Raw genomic sequence first — 26,080 nt, 5'->3', positions numbered from 1 at the left:
AGTATGTTTCGTGATTTTGGATTGATTGTTCCGGTTATCTAAATATATATATGTATTAGGTCATTGATATTATATATTTCTCGATTATTATATTTCTCGCAGTTGCCTACTGCGCTTTCTGTTCGACGAACTCGAAAGATATTGTGCGATGATCGGCGATGAACGCTGCGCATATATATATATATATATATAAACGAATTTGCAACCCAAATTTAAAAATTAATTTCATTGTGATTGCTATCTTTCGTGTCGGCTCCGATTTCCCTTATAGCCATCCGTCAACGACGTCAAAAAATTGACTTAATTACTGGGATTTTTACAAATTCAACTTAATGTATTCGTTTGGAAATCTTTGTAATATTACTTTTCCAAATACTCATATATATTGGCGATTCGAATTGTACAAATCGCCCACTGAAAAGTAATTAAATTCACGAAACATTGGCACACGCTATGCTCATTTAAAAATTAAACAATATCATAGTCACCGAAAATGAATAAACAAATACAATAACGCAAATATAATATTGAATAAGCGTCTTTGATTGTTGGTAACAAGTGGTGCAGATTCTCTGTGGTCGCCAGAAGTGGTTCACGAGTGCGTTATGAAATCCAAGTCTTTGAAGGAGCGACGCGCAACTGGCGTGCCGTGCCGTGTCCAGGTCACGTTCTACTAGATATTCGAACAGCAAACTGCTATTACTTCTAAAAAAGAGGCAAAATAGTTTCGACCTCTGACTACGTGCACAAAAAACATCTGGTTTGGCTGGAAATCGGTATCGTAAGTAATAACATAAGAGTGGATTGACGAAATCTCTTCCAAAAACTTTAGGCGCTTGGAAGTAGCACTGTTAATTTGTTTGCTGCAATGATGATTTTATTTATCATTATTAGAGCGCAGACGAGGAACCGATATTATCATGGAAACTCGGAAGACACGCACGTAAAATATTTGTTACACGCAAGCAAATTTTCGTTCACAAATATGAAGATTTTGAATTATATCATCATTATTTTAAAACTGGACGGGAAGCCGTGGTTTGCCATATGATTAGGCCGTCATACCGGCTTTCCTCTTCCCGGGATAAATATGTGAATCCTATCCTAAATTGAAGTTCATTGAAATCTCCAATGTAGTCAATGGAAACATCAATACATCACCTCAAAAATTACATAAAACGCGTTTTTTCGAAAGTATAGTTGCGTGAGAAAAAATATTATTTTGGTTGTCCTCATGGAGAAGGACGTCCAGTACTTTGTAGAATGTGAAAAGGGAAGGACTGGCGGAATACAGATTGCCGACAAAATTGTCGATGGGCGAATTTACCACGCCATGCCGATGAAAAACAACAAAATTAGCAGAGTGCAAATCTTGCGCAAGCTCGCCTCTTCGGGTTTTCAAAAGGACTAATTGATTTTCAGAAATACAAGTATATTTTTAAAATTATATTGCACCAATTCGTCATTTCTTCTTTAACAAAATACATTATTCTCGTTTCTGAGCATCTACCCAAACTTGAACTACTCCTGAACTCAAGTTCCCATAACCCTGATGAAGAGATTCACCTTGCAAAATTGTCACAACTCGTGATCATCAGGATGATAAAGTTCACTTAATAATCTGTACATGTAAGAAGGCGCATTACCACCAATATTTGATATGAAAAGTGTCACTAGTTCAGGTGGAACATAATCAAACATTGGTGAATATACTTGAACACCACATAGTTCATTGCTTCCAGCTATACCATAATCCAACACAGCTTGCGGCGAAGTGAGCCTGAAATTAAAAATAGGAATTACATTGCGGTCTGAGTTGATGCTCTCTTAGGAGCTAAGCGTTATACGTCACGATTGCACCTCTGATTACCGTACGTGGGTTCGCATCCTGTGAAGAATAATTATGTGTGAGAGGATTGCTGCTGTAGGGTGGTTCACATACGCGCTGGTCTGTTACGGCTTTCTCCACCACTAAGTCCATGTCCATATACACAACAAATGTCTAAAGGCAATAATGAATGAGGTCGTCTTATCCGCTCTTCCTCGTCCCCGCGATGAACATGAAAATCCTACAAGTGTTCGTCTTCACACTGGCATACTTGGGATTTTATCAAGATGAAAATGGTGTGCTTTACGACGAAGAGGCCTTGCCTATCCTACATCTTTGAAATATTGTAATTAATGTAAGTTGAATTATTTCTTTGCGAAAAGATCGTCGTAACTTATCTTTATCTCAAAGTGATCTTCCTCCACCTGGGAGGACAAGCAGGCTTTGTTAACTATTTTAGTCAAGAAGATATTTAATCCCATCTTCAGTGTTACTTGGTAATCACCAGTTACGCAACTATTCATCATTTCTCTTTGGTAACAGTTTGGGATTACTTTCATCTGCCAATCCAATATTATACTAATAAACAAAACTACAAAGGCAAAAATGATGACACTTACCTGTTGAACATGGCATCTTTCCCAGCGCTGTCAGCATAATGCATGGGACAAAGTTTATACATTGCTGCCAGAACAATTAACGGTACTGCATGGCGTTTGGCCGCTAGTGCAACTAGACGAGTTCCGACCACAGCTTTTAAACCTCCATTGGCAAGTATAGAATGGGTTCCTATGATAACCTGTTGTGATGTTTAAAGTGACAAAATTAGAAATTAAGCAAGATGTCATTCCTTAAAATCCGTTTTTCCTGAACTTTTTCACCATTGAAATAGTGATATTCGAACTTGATCAAAGATCTTACTTTATTAACTCGAGACATGATAGCAAACACTGCTGAATCCGTAATGATGGTTGTTTCAATTCCACTTTCAGCCAGAGATTTCGCAAGTATATGACCCTGTAAAAATAATGGATTCTATATGTTGATTGACTTGATCAACTTGGTGCAAGATTTTCTATAATGAAGCCAAGTAAACTCATAGGCCATAGCCTTTTATTTTGTCAATAAGTGAAATGATGATACTTTTTTAAGGCAATCGATTAGTATGCCTGATTCTAAAAAGATCCTGGGGAAAACGAGATCTAAAGGTAAAAAAAAAATTATGCCACATGATCCACATATAACAAGAATATTACTTCTTTGAACCACTAATATTGGTTAACCTGATTGTGAAAGACAGATCACTCACTCCAAGCACAATACTTACCTCAAAGTTAGGAGCTCCTTCCACAACAATTACATGAAATTTTCTAGTTTTGGCAGCTTGCTTTAAAAAAGCTTCTACTGTTCTTGATTTTCCTATAGTGAGAACAACTTCATTGGAGTGAATATGCTCGATTGCCTGTCAAGAGCAATATAATGTTACAAACATGATGTGTAAGGAACCTGTGTTATTCAAAAAATCTTAAATAAGATATTTCTGAACTTTTCAACATAATTATTTAAAAAGAATAAGCTATGCCGTTGTAATGGTACTCCCATAGTGTGCCCATAGGAATCAGTCCCTTTACACAACTTGATGTAAAGCAAGCGAACAAAAATTCATATTGAGCACACTTCTGGAGCGCTTTGTAATAAGCGTATTTATAAGTTAAACACAAATCTTATCTGGTAAGTCATTTCAAGCCATGATTTCTGAGAAATTCAATCTATTTTAAATGATGGTTATCATTTTCTCTCACGTTGCAGATGAATCAAAACAATATAGAATTATCAGACTAAACCTGTGCTGAAATATTGTGTATTGAGACTTCCAATTCATCGAGATATTCCTTGATTGCTTCCATTACAGTGATCTTTAGTTCCTTTAGAGACATTAAAAAATCATCACCTGTCAATTGAATGAACAAGAAAAATCAATTAAAGTGATGAAATTAGCAGCACTTACATCTATATCTTTTGTGCAATATTTCTACAAGTAGCCAACTAATCACAAAACTGTCTATGGAATTTTTGTTATTCCAGTAGCATATTGGCTTTCTCAACACTGTTAATATTGTTATTATATTACAAGTTACACCTAGCAAATCACTAAAAACTACCATGAAACAGGTTTATTTTTATGGAACCTTCCTATTTTTATTCATCCATGCCTGGGATTCTTAACACTTGTCTCGCTAAGTACCCTCAATTTGTATAACAACTTATCTCTGAATCACCAGCATGATTGTACCAAATTTATAAAGTGAGTTAAGTGACTAACAGTTACAATTTCGAATTGTATTACAAAGGATATTAAAAACATGTTCATTTTAAACACTTTATCCTAAACATTAGTGTGAAGGCTGTGTCTGTTTGTTGCAAATAATAGCATTGAACAGACAATGTATAAGTCATGCTCCACATTAAAATGTAATAATGCATAAAACTCAACTGCCATCTACATAACCCTCTATAAATTTTCAGGGTTTGTGAACTGCAGTTTGAGAACCGGTGATTAACAATTTCAGTACTTTGATGTATGTATTTGACATTGCTCGATTGTGAGGATTTGATTTGACAAACCTGAGGCAGACGTCGTTAGCATGCGATGAAGAGATTCCTTTCCCGCCGATTCTTCTGATAATCCTCGTAATCTGGCATATTCTTCACGAATTATTTTGAGGACTCTTCTAACCATATTACCAACAACATAAGCAGACGGTTGCAGAGCAATAATTTTTTTCCCCTCCTATGAAAATCATTAGAAATACTTGTGTATCTTCCTCTTATCGTTATAACAACTTGCATTTCACACTCTTTTCAATTATTATATTTGCGCAATAGCATTTTTGCAGTTTACCACAGTATCATTGTAATGGGGAAATGTTATTGTTGCTACTAGGAATGCACAAAATAGAAAGTACCAAATTTCCAATAAGAATTCAAAATTGGTTGGGTTTTCCATCAGTGGTAAAACATTGAATAGAAAATAAACAAATTTGAAAAATACAAGATCAAATTGTGTAATATCTTTCACTGTAAACACAATTTCTTACAAACCTAATACTGATAAAAATTAATCACCTGTTGAATAGTTTTCATCAAATCTTTTGCATGGCTGAATCTTGCAGCACTTATTACATGGCGTAGATAATTTATGGTTTTACATACAGTTTCATAAGACGATTTGAAGCGATCCTGTTTTAAATCCATCAAAAACTGATCCATCACTAGAGTTGCCATTTTAAGTAAAAATTAGGCAATAACACTATGATTACAATCTAAAAAAGATTATTTCCACATAAGAAATGGCTCAATAGTATGATTCAAACAGTTGAGAAGAAAGATTTCTTGAAAGACAGCATAAACAACCTCCAAGAAGACCAAAATAATATTACAAATCTGTCTTAGCAATTAGGTGCATGTTTATGGTATAACTTGTGATATGCACACAATAACAATATAAACACTTGGCATCCACAAACTAAAAAGTCATAAGATATTTTCACTTCACTTCAATCTGTTCAATTTCAAACTTATTTTCATGGGACAATATTCATAAAGTAAAAAGCAAGGCGCATACCGATAAGTTGGCTTGAATATCAATCAGAGTCAGATAATACATAACTATTCTTATTAAGAGATTTGGCTTTGCAAAAGTGTTCATGTATAGTGATACAAGAACAAAATTTTGTTTAGATGGAACATCTTCAGGTTTGCAAACTGGGATGAACATATTTGTCATCGAGACAATCAATATACAACAATATATTTATCCACCCTGTGGTTTGCCTATATTACAGCCATAAATTAATATGGAATGTAAATGTACTGTTCATCTCCCATCCTTCAATGTCTTCAAAAGATATCAACTTGATTGATTTCCTTTTTCTGGTAGTGATGATTCCAGTTATTCGTTCCATCTTGCTCCATCCATGTTTGGAGGCGGTGGTGGGCCACGCATAGGTGGCCCGGGAAGATGTCCACCGGGAGGTGGCATGGGAGGAAAATGACCTTGAGCACCCCATGGAGCAGGAGGACCCATTGGGGGGCCGCGAGGTGGGCCGCCCATCATGCCATGCGGTCCGCCCATTCCCATAGGGGGTGGTGGTCCCCATGGAGGCATTGGCATATTCATTTGTGAATTCATACCATCCATAGGTTGCGAAAGGCCACCTGGTGGCATTGGAGGAGGAGGCATAGGAGCCATACCCATAGGTGGCATTGGAGGCATACCAGGCATCATGCTTGGTGGACCTGGTGGTGGAGGTGGCATTCCCATTGGCATTGGTGCATTACCCATAATTGAATTTACTTTACCAGGCTGTGGGATAACAGGAGCATCTGCAAACATTGTGTGTGGTCTGTCTGCCTGAGAAAGAGGATTCTGAACTGCCAGTAATCTTTCAGCTGCACTGCCATGACGCTCACCTTTAGAATCCTTTTTAAATGCGTACGAAATTGTGATAGCCCTATTACATAAATATTGTCCATTCATAGCTTCCAAAGCTGCATCAGATGCTTCAAAGCTGGCAAAGTTAATAAAAGCAAATCCCTTCGAATTTCCTGTATCTGGATCACGCATAATTTTAGGGGTCTGTAGAATGACACCAAAGGCACTAAAGGTATCATATAATAATTTTTCATCAATTTCTGGATCTAAATTTCCAATGAAAAGATTTGCACCAACATCTAAATTCTTCTGATGAGAAGAAGCTTTGTTAACTCGAATAGGTTTGCCAAAAAGTTTTATCATGTTCAAAATTTTAATTGAATAATCAGCATCATCTTCACCAAGAAATTCAACAAACCCATACCCCTGATGTGCTCCTGTAATGCGATCTTTTGGCATATGTGTGCTGACGACAGGACCTGCTTGTAAAAATAATTCCCACAGCAAAGGCTCTGCTACTTTATCATCCAGTCCGCCGACATAAACAGTCGCATCTTGATTGCGTTCAGAAATAGGACCTGCCGCCATTGGCCTATATTCTTAAAAATTTATAGTATTATAATTAACTATCTGTTATTACATAAGCAATTGAAACATTATGACATGGCAAAATAGGGTCCAGCGAAGTAAACGCCGTAACTCCTTAAATCACACGAAACAAAAAAGTGAAGCTGATTAAATAACCCCAAACAGAAATGTGATGTGCGCAATGAAGTTGCCCATAGACGTGTTTAGTTAAAATTAAACACACACAATCTTAAACTAAGCAGGTATGTCCCTTGCAAAATCAGCAAATAGTGTATAGAATTCTTCGAGACTGACTGTTGTTTCATGAAAATAAATTTTGTTTGGCGTTATGTTAGCAGTTACATCATTTACTTCTGTACTTTCACATCACATTTTTGTTTGGCGTTATTTAAGCACTTATGGCGTATACTTTTTAATACTCGCAACATAGGTAAGTTGAATCCTAACACAAAAAATCATAAATAGGACCAATGCAGAATACAATGACATAAAACTTTTTTTAAAACTCCACTTCAAAGATGATACTCAAGACGCTACTTTTGAAAGAACCAGAATCTCGCCGATTCCACATACTAAATTTATTACAAACCTGGGAAAGTAGTGGTTATAACTGGGGGCTAATCCTGCTAATTAAAAACAGTTTTTGAATTAGAATAAAGTTATATTTGAATTTGGAAAATATTAGATGGGAGTGATAGCCTACTGCTCAACAGTTAAAAAACACAAAATTGCATATGGAAATGTGCTAAGAATGGTGATCATTTCAGAATTCTAGATGCATAAACATTGGTGAAAAATATTTTAAATTTGTTAACAACGGAATCATGTATATAATAATATTATTTGACAGATGGGCTAATAACTACAATATCTGAATATCAGTATCACCACTACAGTACAGTAATTCCACAAATTAGTTGAAAATAAGGCAAAATTGTATCTTGGCTAATTGAAATATTAAACTGCAGAAAGTGTAGGACATATCTAGAAGGTTTTCAAATCGCATGAAAAGTTACAGACCCAAAATCTTTGTTTGTTTATCAATGGAATAATCAATGTTACGATGGTTTTCTATTTAATTTTTCATTAGTTTTGAATCATAATATCTCATGTTATTTATGCCGCCTTCAGATGTAGTTTATTTGGTTAACCAAAGTAGGCTAAATGTTAAACTTTACTGGGCTTAACAGAGCTGATGGAAATTCGCCTTGTGTTTTCACCTCCTGACAATTTTTAAACGTTTATAAATTATCGGGTCTCCCTAAAACCGAGTGGAAGTGGTGACTCCTCTGCGGCCCATGGGCCGGGGCCACGGCCCATCGAATTGGGCCTCGGCCCATCAGGCTATGGGCCGCGGCCCATCAAGTTGTGTAAAGGGACTATTCACTTGGCTAACACAGACAGTCCCCGAACTCATAATAGAACTATAATGTAAAAAATCTGAATTTTTTTTTGTCCTAACCCTAACCTGGTACACATACTACAGGAGTATATTTTTTTGTTCGAATATTGACAGTTTTGTAAAAATTGAAAATTTTGGTAAGATAATTGAAATTTTCCTGATGGGGCCGCGGCCCATAGCTTGATGGGCCACGGCCCATGTGGCCCAATTAGATGGGCCGTGGCCCCGGCCCATGGGCCGTAGAGGAGTCACCACTCCTGTAGCTAAAACCAGGCACTTGCGAATTCAGGCACTTTTTCAGGCACCATTTCAGGCACTTTGATATTTTTTATTTTTACCGTACGTCATTGGGGTTTCCAATTTACCTGACAAGATAATTAGACTTTAAATAATTTTTTGCATCCCTATATTGCAATAAAACAATATTATTTCCAATTTATTAGGGTATAAATAATTCTTCAATAGTAAAATGTGGCAACATTGATTACAAAATATAGAAATCAGGCACTTGTGAAATTTCAGGCACTTGGTCAAAACCTAGTTTACAATGTATCTGATTACTCTAAAGCAGAAAATTAAATATATACACTTTGTATGGTTGAATTTACAATATTTTGGTAAAATACAATACCGTTTGTGACTGATGGAGACGTGTCATATTTCGCAAGTGCCTGATTTTTCATTTTTCTTGGTGACAGTTGCCATTGTTTTTAGCAATTATTTGCGTCAGCACTTACTATTCTTTGCTTTCTAACGCAAATTCATTGTTCCACAACAATTTGAGCGTTTTTAATAATGCAATGAGCAATACCATTTGACAATATATGGTCAACCATCGTACTTTCTGGATTTATTTAAAATTGATTATGAATGATAAAATCTGGCAACCACAAGCACAAATACTAAAACCAGGCACTAGTGAAATTTCAGGCACTTGATAAAAACCAATTTCTCGGTGTTTTTACTTACTTTGAAGCAGAAAACTAAAATATACACTCTTTTGTATGATTGAAATGACGTCTTTTTGGTAAAAAACAAAAACGATTGGGACTGGTGATGAGGGGTCAAATTTCGCAAGTGCCTGATTTTTCATTGTTTTCGATAACAGTTGCCATATATTTTCGCAACAATTTTTCTAAATACTTTGCATCAGCACTTACTATACTTTGCTTTCTAACGCAAATTCATTGTTTCACAACATTTTGAGCGTTTTTAATATTGCAATGAGCAATACCATTTGACAACATATGGTCAACCATCGTACTTTCTGGATTTATTTGAAATTGAATATGAATGATAAAATTTGGCAACCTCAAGCACAAAATACTAAAACCAGGCACTTGTGAAATTTCAGGCACTTTGTAAAAATCTATTTCTCAATGTTTTTACTTACTTTGAAGCAGAAAACTAAAATACACACTCTTTTGTATGATTGAAATGACGTCTTTTTGGTAAAAATCAAAAACGATTGGGACTGGTGATGAGGGGTCAAATTTCGCAAGTGCCTGATTTTTTATTTTTTTCGATAACAGTTGCCATATATTTTCGCAACAATTTTTCTAAATTATTTGAGTCAGAACTTACTAATCATTGCTTTTTAAAGGAAATTCCTAGTTCTACAACAATTTCAGCGTTTTTAATAATGCAATGAGCAATATCATTTGACAACATATAGATAACCATCGTACTTTTTGGATTTATTTGAAATTTAATAGGAATGATAAAATCTGACAACCGCAAGCACAAAATACTAAAATCAGGCACTTGTGAAATTTCAGGCACTTTGTAAAAAACTATTTCCCGATGTTTTTGATTACTTTAAATCCGAAAATCCAAATATACATATTTTGTATGACTGAATTTGGTATTTTTATTGTCCAAAACTAGAAGATCTATCACTGGTAGGAATGTGGCAAGTTTAAAAAGTGCCTGATTTTTTGGTTTTGTCAATGGTAGTTGCCATATCTCTATAATTTTTATTTTTTTTTCATATGTTGTTTCCCTATTGCATTATTTTGGAAAAGTCAATGTTTGTATGAGAGCTCCCCTTAGCATAAATGGAATTAAACTTTTATCATCAGTATTTACATCCGGAAATCGGTATTTAATTAAACCAATCACGCTTTTGCAAAACTATTTGAATATTGTAAAGTTTGAATGACATTGTGTTGTTTATTTTTATTAATTCAAAAGTATGACATATGTATTATTTAAATACGGGTTGAAATTTGACAGATCTGTAGGGAATATTAGTTATTCAGACGACATCTTTATAGTAATGTTCGGAACCCTTGAAATTGATTCAAAACTTCTTCTAATTTGTTATAAACATTTCGACGTAATATATTACCCAGGTAGTAACAATCGCATCGTTATAAACAACCTAATTTGTCTTCTGGCAATATTAGTTCAAAATTCCAGTTTTAATTGTTATCGGACGACGATTTTAATAATGTAATTTGGCCTACGACTTCATATAAACTACATAACAGAAACAATTGACTTATGTCGCAGAGAATCTTTTATAATACGTATCCAAGTCACATTATCCCCTAATAGAACATAATTTACCGTTCACAAAATGTATAAAAGCCTGTGCAAAATCTATATTGACAACCAGCGGTGTTCAACCACGGCTATAATAAAGATATTCGATCACTTGCTGTTGCTGTTGTATAATATTTTTTACAACCTGAAGATCTGACTGTAATATCTTTTCATGGATAGTTTATGGAATGGATTTCATGGATAGTTTACGTAGAATTATGTGTACATTATTTCATGCTGTAACAGCTAACTGTAAAACACGTAGTTCCTAAATAAGAAGAATGGCTACAGGATGGTAAATACGAGATGGCAATGTCACCTAAACAAAATTCGCTCGGCGAATGACATCAGGTAGCTGATATGCCCAAAGTTAGGCTTAAAAGCATCGTTAAACGAATGTTACAATAAAAATCCTTCAATATTCAACACGCCGGTAGTCAGCCAACGAATTTTTTTGCGTTATTCAAAAAGTTGCAAATATATAAAAACGTAAAACAGTAATTGTTTTTAATGTCACAGAAGCCGTATTAAACTCTCGATTATAGATCTTTCTCCATCAGTAATTGGAGAATTAAATTTGAATTTAAATTTATTAGGGAGATAAAACATTAAAAACACAACTTCACAAAGGAAGTGTATGAGTGAACACTAATTGAAGCTTTCAGTTTGAAAATTATTATAGAAATATTGAGTATTCAATAAAAATCCTTACTATTTGTTCTATTTTGACATGATATGATTTACGTATCTTGCAATTAGGTAAAACCACAGATCTAAGAATTGAAAATTTTAAATGTCAGTTCTGAAATTAAACATGAAAAGGTTTTGTGTATATTTTGCTACTTTTATATGTCGGGCGTATAGTTTCTTCATGTCGCGAATGAGCATCAGAATAGGTTGTGCAGAAAATGGTGCTCCCGTAGTATGTGCACAAAGTTGGCACACAACCCGAACATAGTATATGTACAAAGATAGAGGTATTAGGTTGTGCGCCATCCTGGAGCACATAGGCTACTACGGGAGCGCCCTGAAAATACCCACATTTGCAACACCGACTTACCAAATACAAATTTTACACTTCCACAATTTCGCTTTCGATACTTTTTCACATGTATCATGATACCAACGCTAGCAAACGCAGCATTAGTATTGTACGTGCTCCCGTATACATTACGCAATTTAACAGACACTCCAATTATTATTTTCCAGAAAGCAAAATTCATGCATCGGAATGTCAGAGTATATGAGTGGCGACGATGCAGTGCGACAACGTCCCAAATGTGATTGAATTTTTTTGTCTCCGCCTTGTTCAATCTTTCATCTGGGCGTTTTGAAGAGGTATGTACTCACTTCAAATATAAATACTTGCACCACCTTCGGGCAGACGTCGAATTGAAATTAGCGATAAGAATAGCACTCAATATACATCGGATTGTCTTAAAAAACATTTTACCGAGAAAGAAAAGTATAGTAAGTACTAAGTTCTGACGAAAATGATTTTATGAAAAGTATTGCAAAAATATATGGTAACTGTAATCGAAAAAAATGAAAAATCAGGCACTTGCGAAGTTTGACCCCTCATCACCAGTCCCAATCGTTCTTGTTTTTTACCAAAAAGACGTCATGTCAATCATACAAAAGAGTGTATATTTTAGTTTTCTGCTTCAAAGTAAGTAAAAACATCGAAAAATAGGTTTTTACGAAGTGCCTGAAATTTCACAAGTGCCTGGTTTTAGTATTTTGTGCTTGTGGTTGCCAGATTTTATCATTCATAGTCAATTTCAAATAAATCCAGAAAGTACGATGGTTGACCATATATTGTCAAATGGTATTGCTCATTACATTATTAAAAACGCTCAAATTGTTGTGGAACAATGAATTTGCGTTAAAAAGCAAAAAATAGTAAGTGCTGACGCAAATAAATTAAGAAAATAATTGTGAAAAAATATGGCAACTGTCACCAAGAAAAATGAAAAATCAGGCACTTGCAAAATATGACACGTCTCCATCAGTCACAAAAGGTATTGTATTTTACCAAAATATTGTAAATTCAACCATACAAAGTGTATATATTTAATTTTCTGCTTTAGAGTAATCAGATACATTGTAAAATAGGTTTTGACCAAGTGCCTGAAATTTCACAAGTGCCTGATTTCTATATTTTGTAATCAACGTTGCCACATTTTACTATTGAAAAATTATTTATACCCTAATAAATTGGAAATAATATTGTTTTATTGCAATATAGGAATGCAAAAAATTATTTAAAGTCTAATCATCTTGTCAGGTAAATTGGAAACCCCAATGACGTAAGGTAAAAATAAAAAATATCAAAGTGCCTGAAATGGTGCCTGAATTCGCAAGTGCCTGGTTTTAGGGAGACCCTAAATTATCTGATATATTTCAATACCAGTACCTATTTGCCCCACAAACTATGATGTCGCATTGGAAGTTGGGCCCAATAATAGCGGTTGATAGTTACTTTTTGCTCTTCAGAAATTCTTTGATAGATCTTGATAAACAAGCGCCATTAAGGAATATCGGCTGGTGCAACAAAGGCATATACCGGTACCGGTAACGTACCGGTACTGTACTGTCATAAGCAATCGCACCTTGTGACATAGAACGCAAGGGGTCTCGTCTCTCGTGTCGTCCTACATTGTAGGACCTACAATATCTCTTCATAACGGGCGTGACGTAACAATTTTGCATATATCATTCCCGGCCCCAATCTGACTACGACGTCTAAAAATTGCGTCACAATCACGAAATAGAGTTTGCCAAAGTAGAGCGACGATCAGAAGCGCAGTTCGTACCACTTCATGGCAGCTCCTGCCACCAATGACGAACGAACCGCGGCTGCTCTTGCCATGGTTTTATAGCGCTATTCAGTATTTAGTAATCAGTATTAACGGTATATTCACAAATTAATGTACCAGATTTCAATTGATCAAGCGGAATTATATATACCAAACCGTAACCCTAACCCCAAATTCATCAAAACTGTATCCCTAAGTAAAACATCCCAACTCACCCAATATTTGACAACCCTGTCTTTACGGCCCACCTGCCGTGGTTACCGCAGCAAAATTTCACCTGAATCCATATACACTTGCAAATGATCGCTATCAAATTATCAAAACCATTCCATCGGTAACAACCAATCGGCAAAAGCGACAATTTTTAACGATAAGAAAGTGTCTTTAAAACCGGTCCAAGTCAATGGATTGATGAATATAGACATAGTTTATTTTGAAACCTCTTTCAAAAGGAAAGGCAATATTTACCCAGAATTTATTTAACAGAAACTTCGGGAATGCAGACAAAACCTAAAATAAGGTTTAAAACGTTACTATGAAAGATGAATAGGCTTACCATAAATCTGAAACAAAAAACCGGGACGGAGCGATTTGGCAAACATTCGGTCGATTGCCAGTCTTGATAATATTGGAACGTCTACCATGCTATTGCGGGTATATACGGCTGTAAATCTCTACTGATCATTGAATTAGAAAAAACACAAAAAATTAGTTTGTATTATTCATTTAGACCAAAAGTATTTGTCCGCAGATGGAACCTTTCTCAAAAATTCTTGTTTTGATTTTGTCATAAAACTGATGACATCAACAAGAGACATCACCATTAAATTTGCAGGTTACGGAGTGGTTTTATATTTTCTTCTGGCATTCTGCACCTGCTTTCGGACCAAAATTTTTCAACAATGGAAAAAATCCTTTCAACAGATGCCGATGTTCCGAAAAACAAAATCAACCAATTTGCTGCAAATTCGAAATGCTAATATTTCTGTTAGAAAAAACGTTAAACATCTCTGTCCACTTAATTTCAACCGGCAAAGTAAGTCAAATTGCATTTGAACCATGCTCAGATAAATATCTCTTTATCAGTATTCGTCGAAAAGTGCATCGCTATTCAAAACCTGATCAGCTAACCAAACATATCATTTATCAATTTTGCAGACCAAACACTTCAATCCAGTTTATTTCACTCTTCAAATTTGTCCATATGTGTGGTCTGGCACCATTGTAGGCTTCATCGTGCAGCTCTATATACGATAGACATTTCTCGTAAAAATCGCAAACCTTTTATTTTAAATACAATTTTTTTCCCTGCAAATTTAGCTTCACCTCTGACAGAATATTTGCAACATCTACGGCAGGGATCGGCAACCTTTTGTCGCCCGCGGGCCAAAATTAAGGGTTGCGAGTCATTGGCGGGCCGCACATATTTTTAGAAAGTTGAAACTGAACGGATGATACTTTTTATATTAAAAATCAAGCAGTGATACATCTCTCGAATAGAATATAGATTTATTTCCTCATTGCATCTCAAAAAATTCCATTTGAATATTTTCAGCGCCATTGAACCCTTTGCACTTAGCATCAACTTTTCTGCGTTTTGTTGCCATTCGAGCTTGAAGTAAATTATCATTAAATTCAGAGGAGAACAGCGGAGCAATGCACCAACTCTCATTTATTTCTGGCTAAACGTGCAAAATCAGCGAATCCGCTTATCAGACAGCGGACATCAGAAATTCTAACTGTGTATATTTACAAGTTAATGCAAATTTAGCCTCAAAAAAATTTGAAATTAATTTAGAGGTGCAGTCAAAACTTTGGTCATGAATAGCAGTGTGATAGGTAAATGTTGGCTGCCAACGACAAAGAATCATCCGAATTTGTTATGGCAAAATTGGTCAGTCGAGTCGATGCCTCAATGTTTTGTGCTTCCTGCTTTGGATATGATCGTTGACATCTGAACGTCCGCCCTGACTAATAGAAAAACAGATCTGCAATGCGTACAGTGTACCTTTCCTCCTTCAGTTTGCTTCAAATAAGGAAAATCTTTCTTCAACTCATCAGAAAACTTGTACTTTCTTTTTGGCATTTCGACAACTTAACGACATTGCAGTTAACGCCAGAAAACACATTAAAACATATACCAATTGTGACATAACAATAGAGCGATTTCTCTCTCTCTGAACTAGCAAAGTGTGTCGCAAAACAGTGGTAAATGGGCTGTCACCGTTAAAAAAAAATTTGTAATAATATTGAATTTGAATTTTTTACCCATGAAAACCGTGCTGACAAACCGGGACATTTGAGTCAACCGGCCGGGACGCCGGGACAGCTTGTCAAATCCGGGACTGTCCCGGCTAAACCGGGGCGTATGGTAAGCCTAACTATGAAGAGAAAGGAAAGTTATGCAAAGATAGGGACATGCGTCGCTCACTCATAGATATATATGCTGCTAGACTTCTACTGCTTGAACATATATGTAACACGCCGCGGTTTCTTGGAAGCAAAATGCTCAATAACGCGCTGATTAAAGTCATGCATCCCAGAAATAACATCTCTGTGAATGGATAAAACAGCCAAGGAATTTAATCTATCTTGCTTCATTGTGTTTCTGAGATACGTTTTAATACGCTTCAGCGTGCTGAATGTTCGCTCTGCGTCGGCGGAAGAAACAGGCGTCGTCAAAATGATGTCCAGAAATCAGACGCCGCAAAGGTAGTTAGTTACTAGAGTGTTATCTATGAGGAACCCATAGAGCGCGCAAGTTGATGTGATGTTCAAAAAAGTTTGATTGGTGTATATACATCGCAATTCATTTTCCAATTTACCCACGTTTATCATGGGGTAAAATTTGGAGACAGTAGCCAACAAATGGATGGGAAATTGACGTGCAAATTTTGAAAAATTTTTGGGGTTCATCAAAGAGAACGCGGCAAGGTGTTCAGTGCGCAGACGATCGCCTATTTGATTCACCAGAATGTCACAGCATTCCTTTGCAGACAAAATCAAACGCTGCGTTGTTTGCCCGCGGCGTAAAGAAGCACTCCATGTGTCGTCGTATTTTATTGTTTCCCGGATACGAGATACAGCATCGCAGAAGTCTGAAATACACGACTGCACAGACGCTCCATCCATTAGCCTTGACTACAATGCGCCGTATAATACATCCACGTGATAGAATATTGTGGAGAAAAAAGCGAGAAAAAATGAAAACTCACCATCTTCTAGCAGACGCTTAGACCTGTCGCCTCCCTCACATAGCGTTCGTCCCAAACCGGAGAGCTCTGAATGCCATTGAAACACTCAATGAGCTCAGACCTAATTTCGGACACGCCCTGAACCACGCGTGATTGGAAGTTCCAACATGTTAGTGCACAAGCAGGGAGACGGCGGCTACATATCTGGCGAAGGAGGTCAGAGCGCTTCGGCGAAACGGAAAAAATGAAGAAAACCCCGAAACATTTGCAAAAAATATACGGACGAGAGGGGTATCAAGACACATATTCGTAATAACGAGGTTAAATTGATGTGCATAACAATGTAAAAAATGCGCATGAGGAAAATCTTCTTTTATATAAACTTGAACACCATGTTTCGACCTACTCATGACTGCCGCGCCGTCATAAGTTTTAGCTATCAATTTTGACTTCGCGTTGTAAGGCTGTAACACTTCTTTCAGTACAGCCGATATCCCGCAAGCCGTGCGATCAACGATTGGTACAAAGCTGTGAAATCTCTCGGTAGGTTTACCATCTTTCACAAACCGAAAAATCACAGCCAGTTGGGAAACGCACATGATGTCAGTTGTCTCGTCAGACTGAATCGAAAGGAACTGGCAATTCTCAATTTCCAGAGCCAAATGTTGTAAATAAATTTTATACATTGAGTCGAGCAAATCATTTTGGATATCCTTAGATGTCCCTTTCGAAACAGTTGCGGCATCAAGATTATAACGGCTCAGCACCATACGATGGCGATGTGCTCGTTAGGGTGATTGGAATAAATAGATCGTACAGGCACTTTATTTTTGATGACGCGGTTCTGTCTGAGTTCCTTTCAAAGTTCGAAACGATTGTCCAAAGATGTTTATTGTTGAGTCAAAATAGTAGTCAAATAATGATGAAATAGTTGTCAAACAGTAATCCGGTAAAATACAGTGCTATTACACAGGAGGGACCAATAATAACTATATGAAACAGGAAAATAGAATTATATGATGTAAATTTAAACTACGCCTAATTAATAATACCAAAAGTCCCCCGATTGATTAAGATACAAATTTATACGTCCTACCTCCAAGCGGCTCACGCCGAAAGAGATCCCGCCAACACCAAAATGGTCAGGGTTCAATGCCCTAAGTTACCGTTGCCAGTTTAGTTATAATAATAGCGGTCACCGTTTAGAATCATGACCGCTACATGGCTCCCCAAATCAGTTCCTCTCGTATGGAAGTACAAGGGGGACTGATTTCTATTTAATAAAAACAAACAAGAACCAACTGTGAAAACCAAAGTGAAGCTTCGCCGCCGGTGCACCATTAAGCATTTCAAATTGAATAATGTCAAAACATAACGATTGGCTCCACCGCCGGGGAAACCCCACAAACAAGTAATAACAAGCGAAAATATAAAAACGCTTTATAAAGGTTCTAAAACGATTGGCTCCACCGTCGGGGAAACCCCACATACGAGAAAAACAGAAAGCAGTTTATAAAATTACAAAGGTATCAAATTGTGAGAAAAGTTGTAAACCCGTCAATTACGTTCAATAGAAACACACAAAACATATGCAAATAGCAAAACATCAAAAAATTATTAACACAATAAGAACGTAGTGATAAAATTAATCAACTACTAACACAGTAAATAAGTAAATTCAAGTTACTAACACAATAAATGTGTAATGCAATCAATCCTCCACAGACCTGGAACCCTCATTGGCAATTAAAAGAACAAGCTTGTGTACAGGCCGGTCTAAATAAGCTGTGACCCCAACCCGCTTACCATTGGTTGTTAACAAACTTGTGGCAAGCTGAAGTCTTACTTTACGTACTAGCCCATCACCACTGGGGAAAACCTCAACAACCTTTCCTAATTTCCATGAATTTCTAGGAGACCCATCCTCAATAACATGGACAATATCACCCAGAGCAAGATTTCTCTTTGGAAAGACCCATTTCTGTCTTTCTTGCAAAAGGTGAAGGCATTCTCGTCGGTACCTGTACCAAAATTCATTAACAAGATATTGTACACGTCTCCATCGTTTTAAAAGATACTGATCAGACTTTTGGAAATTACCTGGAGGTGGCAACAAAACCTTGGGCTTGAGTGTTAAAATGTGGTTAGGAGTCAGTGGTTCAGGTGCCAGAGGATCACTCAAATTAGCAACTGCCAATGGTTTCGAATTAACAACCTGCTCGGCCTCCACTAACACAGTGCGAAATGATTCTTCGCATAATATGTGACCAAACTGTAAAAACAGGGGCTCCAAGGCAGAACGAACAGTTCGTATCTGCCTTTCAACAAAACCCTGCATATGACTGGAATTTGGCACCCCAAATTTGAAATCGACCCAGTCACATTCACCCTGTAAGAGAAAATTTTTGATCTTGACTTGATCAAATTCCTTATAAGCCTTTCTTAATTCGTTACTTGCACCAATGAAATTGCTACCACAATCACAGCGTAGCTGTTTCACAGGGCCTCTTCGAGCAGTGAACCTACGCAAAGCATTGATAAAAGAGTCTGTGCTCATAGAATTCAGAGATTCCAGATGTACAGCTCGTGATGACAAGCAAATGAATAAAATTACCCATCGTTTCAACATGGACCTTTTTTCTTTAATAAAAAAATGCCCAAAGATATCCATGCCACAATATGTGAACGGACTGTCCAAATTAAACCTATCTTTTGGCAGGTCAGCCATCTTCTGGCCATGTGGGTTACCTCTAATTTTTTTACAAGGAACACAAGCATGTATTTGCTGAGAAACAGCAGAAGTGCCTCCCAAAATCCAATAACCAGATTGCCGTATAGCATTTAGAGTCATATAACGACCCATGTGGCCACCACGGACATGAAAATGGTGAATAATAATACTTGTGACATGACCTTTTCTAGGTAAGACAACAGGGTGTTTTACCTTAAACTCCTCTATAGAGTTTCGAATTCGTCCCCCAACTCTGACAATGCCAGAGTTATCAAGGAAGGGGTCTAATCTTGAAAACCGGTTTTTAAATGAGACTTGATCTGAGCAATCAGAATTCTTTAGTACACTTAGATCTTTACTAAAATATGAACGCTGAAGGGAAAATATAATTAAATTTTCCGCCTGGCACAAATCATCAGAAGTAACTTTCTGAAAGGCAGATTTAGGATTCTTGAGCAAATCCTTGTACTTAATACAGTTTGCAACTGCACGTTTTGCTTTAAACCAGGATGAGAAAATATTAAGTCTAGAGATATCAAAATCTTTGCCAGAACAGTCAGCTTTGAAGGCGATGGTTCGATGCACAGAGCATCCCTTCATCTCCTTCTGCACTTCTAAAATTACTTCATCATTCTGTTCAGGCTTTACTAATGGAGGAACAAATTTTCCTTCACACCACAAAAACTCTGGCCCGTTCAACCACCTACAACCAGCATTTAGCTGGTCTGCTTGCAAGCCTCGACTCGCATCATCACTCGGGTTTGCCTTGGTAGGTACATGATGCCAGGATGATGGACTAGAAAAATTATGGATAGTTTGCACCCTATTAGCCACAAAAACATTGAAACGTTTGCTCTCATTTTGTATATACCCCAGTACCACCATACTATCGACCCAGAAAAACTCTGTGGCATTTTTCAATTTTAGTTCAGTTTTAACCAAATTACTCATTCTGGCAGACACCACTGCTGCAGTCAATTCCAACCTGGGAATTGTAACATGTTTCAACGGAGCAACTCTGGCCTTACCAATTACAAGGGCACAATGTGCTTTGCCACAATCATTAACCAGACGTAAGTATGTACACTGGCCATAACCACTTTCAGAGGCATCAGAAAAGTGATGCAGTTCCACATGCTTGATATTACCAAAATTTACCGGCTTATAGCAACGATCTACTTTCAGATTCACCAAATGACAAAGATCCTTTTGCCATTTTTCCCATTTAACCCTGAAAATCTCAGGAATGGGTTCGTCCCAGTCATAACAATCCTTGCACAAGGCTTGGAGGATTTTCTTACCCTCAAGAATGACTGGTGCAACCAGACCTATGGGATCATACACACTACTGACTGCGGAAAGAATTCCCCTCCTTGTAACAGGAGTAACCTTCGAGTCAATACGAAAACACAAGCAATCACTCTCCACTAACCAGTCCACACCCAGAGCTCTTTCAACAGGTAAGGGATCAGATTTTGGATCCAAACACTGCACGCTAGGAGACACAGACAATTGAGGAACGCTTTCAAGAACCTCCCGACTATTAGACATTATCTTACAGAGATTTAAACCAGCACTCGAACACAAATTTGTGCTATTTTTTATCAACTCAATAGCATCCTCTGCATTTGGCTTTGAAGTCAGACCATCATCAACGTAAAATTCATTACGAATGAAGTCTGCTGCTTCCTTACCAAAAGAAGACTCACCATCATCTGCAGCATGCTTTAACCCGAAACTTGCACAGCCAGGTGATGAAATTGCACCAAATAGGTGAATTTTCAACTTGTAATGGCATAAGTTACCAGTCATATCACTATTATCCCACCATAAAAAACGTAACAGATCACGGTGCGGTTCATCAACTAAAAATTGATGAAAAAATGCTTTAATATCACACTTCACAGCCACTCTCTCCATACGAAATCTGAGCAAAATACCCAAAAGACTGTTCATCTGGTCAGGCCCAGGAAGCAAATAATCATTCAAACACACACCACCATATTTTGCAGAACAGTCAAACACAACACGAATTTTATCAGGTTTCTTTGGATGATACACACCCAAATGAGGAACATAATTCACACTACCATTGCTCAAACTTACTTCATCATCAGGCACCCGTTCAGCATAATTCTCAATGATGTCCGACATAAATTTATAATAATCATTTTTGTACTTCTGATCTCGAAGCATACGCTTCTTCAGCTGCTCAAGTCTTTTTTGAGCAAGAGGCAAATTATTTGGAAGGTTGATTTGTTGGGATCGTAAAGGTAATGGAAGTTTGTAATGGCCATCCTTTTTAGTGATGCCATCTGAGAGAATTTTTAGAAACCTGTGGTCTTCTGCTGACATATTTTGTTGATTGCCACAGTGCTCAACAAAATCAGCATTAAACATCGAACACACCTGATTGGGAAATAATACTTCTTTTACTTTAGTAGAGAAGACAAACTTCTCCCCGGGATCGACTTTGGAAGTAGCACCACATGCTAGCATCCTATGACTTACATAGCAATCATCATCACCATGGCAAACTTTCCCAACAACACCCCATCCAAGTATGGATCTTTGAGCATATGGCTCAGTTTCTAGGCCGGCTATTATATCTCGAGGTCTGATAGCATTTGGTGCATTGCTGCCTATAAGCATAGAAACAGGGAGATCTGGCATATATGGCATTAAGTGCTTGGCTACATCAGCTAGATGTTTCCACTTTTTGCAGACTTCAGATTTAGGAATTTGAGATCTCTTGACAGGGATCTCATCTCGGGTATATGCTCTGGGAACAGATATAATATCTTTATGATCATAACTAGAGACTTGAATATTTTTAAAAACCTTGCACTGAATTAAGTCATTACGGCTGGACATAGTGGATAATGATATCTGGGTGTCAACACCCTTTAACCCCAGTTGCTGTTGCAACTCACCTGTGATAAAACTTGTATTAGACTGGCCATCAAGCAGACAGTAACATAACACTTCTTTTGAAGTGTTACCTTTGACCCATACTGGGATAATCATGGATTGGTCTACACCATCATGTTGGTCAACTATTGAGCATACTTCAGAACAGAAAGATTGGTTACTTTCAGTCTGTTCTGGCTTATTGTCAACATGAAAACATGTCAAATGGCCCTTATTGCACTTTCTGCAAGAAGCCACGTTTTTGCATGACTTTGCACTATGACCCTTGGACATTTTCACTCCACAAGAGTAACATAAAAAATTATCCCAGAACAGTTTCCTTCTTTTTACCAAAGAAATTCGTAAGAATGTTTGACAATCACCAATTTTGTGAGACCCATTACAATGCAAGCAACTATCTCGTGAAACATTAGTGCTAAAGGAATTTTTATTCATTCGATGACCATATCTCGAATGATTAGACTTACTATTTTGCTCAGTATTATACTTGGACGGGTTGAGATTCTCATCAAAAACTGTCATCTCAGGACAATGCATCACTGAGGCACGCTTTAAAATAAATTTTGCAAACTCCTCAAATGGAGGGTATTTGGGGCAGTTTACCTTCAAGTTATCAGATGTGTTTACATTAAACTTACACTTCCATTCATAAACTGACTCTTTCCACCTGTTAAACAATGAAGAGGGCAAAACTCTTTTGATTAACACACATAGCTCTGAGGGAAAATCGAGAATTTTTAAATCCTCTACAACCTTTTTAACCTCAACAATTTGCTGAAGGAAATCAGAAAATGCCAACATGCCTTTTATATCATTTGGACCAATTTTAGGCCATGATGCCAGTTTTGTTCTAAAGGCTACACTAATGACACTGTCATCACCATAGCGATCTTTTAGGGCCTTTTTAGCTCTTTCATAAGAATTCTCGGATTGTAATAAAAACAAACCTTCAACCATACTTTTGGGTTCACCTGTCAAGTGACGTTCAAGCAGATTCATTTTATCTGCGTCATCAAGCAACCTTTGCTCGACTAGCTTTTTAAATGAGCTCTCCCATTGTGGATATTGCAATGGATCCCCATCAAACACCCTAACTTTGGCTACAGGAGCCCTTTGGACTGATAAAATATTACTCATTAAATTGGTCATGTCATGGGAAAGATTGCAGGTTTGTGGAGGAAGAGCAGCACTATTCACAGTGGGAACAGAGATATTATTATCATTACAATGAGTTGGTAAGCTGCCTGAATTGGCAGACACAGTGGTGGTTTGTGTACAACAGTTAAAAGGAGCACTAGCAACTCTGGATACATTAAAAACATTTTGTGATACATTAGAAACAGTAGGCACTGATGGGAATGAATTCACATTAGGGGGTGGCAAGGAAAAGCTACCAACATTTACAATACCAGTGGAAACGGCCTCTTGGGAAGCACTAACATTAGTAATGGGCAGTCGGGGATTGATTACAGGACTATAGCTCGATGCTTGGCAGGGAATATCAACAACAGTGGATGAAACTTGATCATGATTAGAAATATCTGAATTATTTAGCTCAATTTGAGGATCAATAACCATGCACGCTGGGGCCTCATTTAAAATAGGAGATGATTTTGAATTTGCATTAAAACAACTATTATTTGAATTGAAATAATTATTTGCACCTCTCATTAGATCCACATCAACACTGAAAGGATTTTCGGCCTCTTCAGCTTGAAGACAAACTAGCGCCCTGGCTTTTTTCTCCGCTATCTCTTTTTGAATCTGAAGATCAAATTGCTGTTTACGAATGCCTTTCGTAGCCTCCATTGCTGCCACATCTTTTTGCAAGTCGAAGAATTCTTTTTTGCTTGAAACTTTGCTTTCCCCAGACATTGTTGATTTCACGCTGCTTACAGTTCGAGCAGAACGATGCCGCTTTGAAGTTGGGCGAGATGATTGAGAACATTGGGATCGTTCATCTAGTTCTAATATTTTCGCACTAGCAGTTTCAGAAACTTGTATAATATTTTCAATACATTGTTGATAACGACGTGTGAAATTAATCAAATCAGTCTCCAATAAAATGTTCTTCATATCCTTGACAATTGAAGATAAACTTGACTTATACTGCACTAGTTTTGGAAACACCGCTTGAATTCCAGAACCATCTTTGCAGGTGACGAAAGACAATTTGCAGTCGGCTATGGCTTCTAAAATGTCATTCTCCATTTCAGTGAAGGCTGCTTTCAACGAGTCACTATTTCTTGTGCCTTGGTCTAGTTGGACGCTAGAGCTATTTTCACTGCTAGTAGGCCTAGAGCCGGACTTGTCAGCAGCAGAGAACATTTTAATTGGTTTGCTTTTTAAAGTTTCACATGGTGACAAGGAATCCAAATCATCTTTTATATCAGTAATTTGACTTTCTCTAGATTTTGTTGACATGGTGTTGGTCGTTACGGTATCTAATTGCAGCTGATTACAATAGGCCTACACGGCCTTCTCAGCAGCACAAATTACTGATTATATGACGTTTTGCTGCAACACTTGCAGACTTTGACAATGTGTTGGGTCTGTGGGTACACCCCACAATACTTTACTGCAACACTTGCAGATTTTGACAATGTCCTCCCGAGAGATATGTATTTTACTATAACGGCTCAGCACCATACGATGGCGATGTGCTCGTTAGGGTGATTGGAATAAATAGATCGTACAGGCACTTTATTTTTGATGACGCGGTTCTGTCTGAGTTCCTTTCAAAGTTCGAAACGATTGTCCAAAGATGTTTATTGTTGAGTCAAAATAGTAGTCAAATAATGATGAAATAGTTGTCAAACAGTAATCCGGTAAAATACAGTGCTATTACACAGGAGGGACCAATAATAACTATATGAAACAGGAAAATAGAATTATATGATGTAAATTTAAACTACGCCTAATTAATAATACCAAAAGTCCCCCGATTGATTAAGATACAAATTTATACGTCCTACCTCCAAGCGGCTCACGCCGAAAGAGATCCCGCCAACACCAAAATGGTCAGGGTTCAATGCCCTAAGTTACCGTTGCCAGTTTAGTTATAATAATAGCGGTCACCGTTTAGAATCATGACCGCTACAAAGATGATCTCTCAATACTGTATCTAGGGATGCGGTTTATTCCACCATATCCAAAAATACCCCTCTATTAGAAGAGCCAGCCCGTTCATCGTGCCCACGGAGGGACAGCTCGTGACAACCAATGAACTTCAAAACATCGACCGAGAACATGGCGGTTTTTCTCGACGTTTTGGTTGTGCCGACGAATAGAAACCGCGCGTCCTTCATCCAACTGTGCTGCAATATTAACATTTCCGAATGTTCGGTATTTTACTGCATTGTTCAGATGCTCCATAGAAGATTGATGATCCCTGACACGCTCAGAAAGATGTTTAAGATCTCTAAAACCAAATTTACACCAACGTGAGTCACGGGCGGTAGCAAAAAGTAGGCAATAAAAACAATAAAAGTGCATTTTTGTCCTCGCTGTAACACAACCATTCGTGTTTTTTATACCAAGTTTCTGCGCAGAATGTACGCCGACGCTTTCCTCCGTCATGGGATTGTTCCAGTGAACAATTTTTT

At 37.3% G+C, this 26,080-nt stretch overlaps 3 protein-coding genes across 4 annotated transcripts; all 3 read right to left on the bottom strand.

Moving 5' to 3' along the window:
• Positions 1 to 335: 335 nt before the first annotated feature.
• LOC120331011 (translation initiation factor eIF2B subunit beta-like) lies at positions 336 to 5,119 on the bottom strand. Of its 2 annotated transcripts, XM_078113863.1 has the most exons (8): positions 4,955 to 5,119; positions 4,454 to 4,619; positions 3,673 to 3,779; positions 3,156 to 3,290; positions 2,750 to 2,845; positions 2,449 to 2,627; positions 1,567 to 1,780; positions 336 to 705 (listed from the first exon to the last, which is right to left on the bottom strand). In XM_078113863.1, the coding sequence occupies exons 1-7, from the start codon at positions 5,111 to 5,113 to the stop codon at positions 1,579 to 1,581; spliced, it is 1,044 nt and encodes a 347-aa protein (XP_077969989.1). In that variant the 5' UTR covers positions 5,114 to 5,119; the 3' UTR covers positions 336 to 705; positions 1,567 to 1,578. The 2 variants fall into 2 exon arrangements, with proteins under 2 accessions (XP_077969989.1, XP_039253962.2); XM_039398028.2 differs by lacking the exon at positions 336 to 705 and having other exon boundaries at positions 1,170 to 1,780.
• Positions 5,120 to 5,150: 31 nt separating this feature from the next.
• On the bottom strand, positions 5,151 to 6,895 carry LOC120331012 (splicing factor 3B subunit 4-like). Its single transcript, XM_039398029.2, has one exon. The coding sequence runs from the start codon at positions 6,849 to 6,851 to the stop codon at positions 5,781 to 5,783; it is 1,071 nt and encodes a 356-aa protein (XP_039253963.2). The 5' UTR covers positions 6,852 to 6,895; the 3' UTR covers positions 5,151 to 5,780.
• An 11,629-nt stretch (positions 6,896 to 18,524) lies between these two features.
• Positions 18,525 to 24,899, bottom strand: LOC144424452 (uncharacterized). Its single transcript, XM_078113791.1, has one exon. The coding sequence runs from the start codon at positions 24,897 to 24,899 to the stop codon at positions 18,525 to 18,527; it is 6,375 nt and encodes a 2,124-aa protein (XP_077969917.1).
• Between the last annotated feature and the right edge of the window lie 1,181 nt (positions 24,900 to 26,080).

The sequence above is a fragment of the Styela clava genome, chromosome 6 (genome assembly GCF_964204865.1).
Source record: "Styela clava chromosome 6, kaStyClav1.hap1.2, whole genome shotgun sequence".
NCBI lineage: Eukaryota > Metazoa > Chordata > Ascidiacea > Stolidobranchia > Styelidae > Styela > Styela clava.
Note: the sequence above shows the minus strand (reverse complement) of the source record. Positions and strands in the feature narration are given on the sequence as shown.

Excerpts from the sequence above, each read along its gene's own strand:
- LOC144424452 (XM_078113791.1), bottom strand. The coding sequence starts at position 24,899 with ATGTCAACAAAATCTAGAGAAAGTCAAATTACTGATATAAAAGATGAT.
- LOC120331011 (XM_078113863.1), bottom strand. The coding sequence starts at position 5,113 with ATGGCAACTCTAGTGATGGATCAGTTTTTGATGGATTTAAAACAGGAT. Across the intron at positions 4,620-4,954 it reads TGATGAAAACTATTCAACAG|GAGGGGAAAAAAATTATTGC; the intron begins GTGATTAATTTT and ends TGATTTTCATAG. Across the intron at positions 2,846-3,155 it reads AAGGAGCTCCTAACTTTGAG|GGTCATATACTTGCGAAATC; the intron begins GTAAGTATTGTG and ends TTATTTTTACAG.
- LOC120331012 (XM_039398029.2), bottom strand. The coding sequence starts at position 6,851 with ATGGCGGCAGGTCCTATTTCTGAACGCAATCAAGATGCGACTGTTTAT.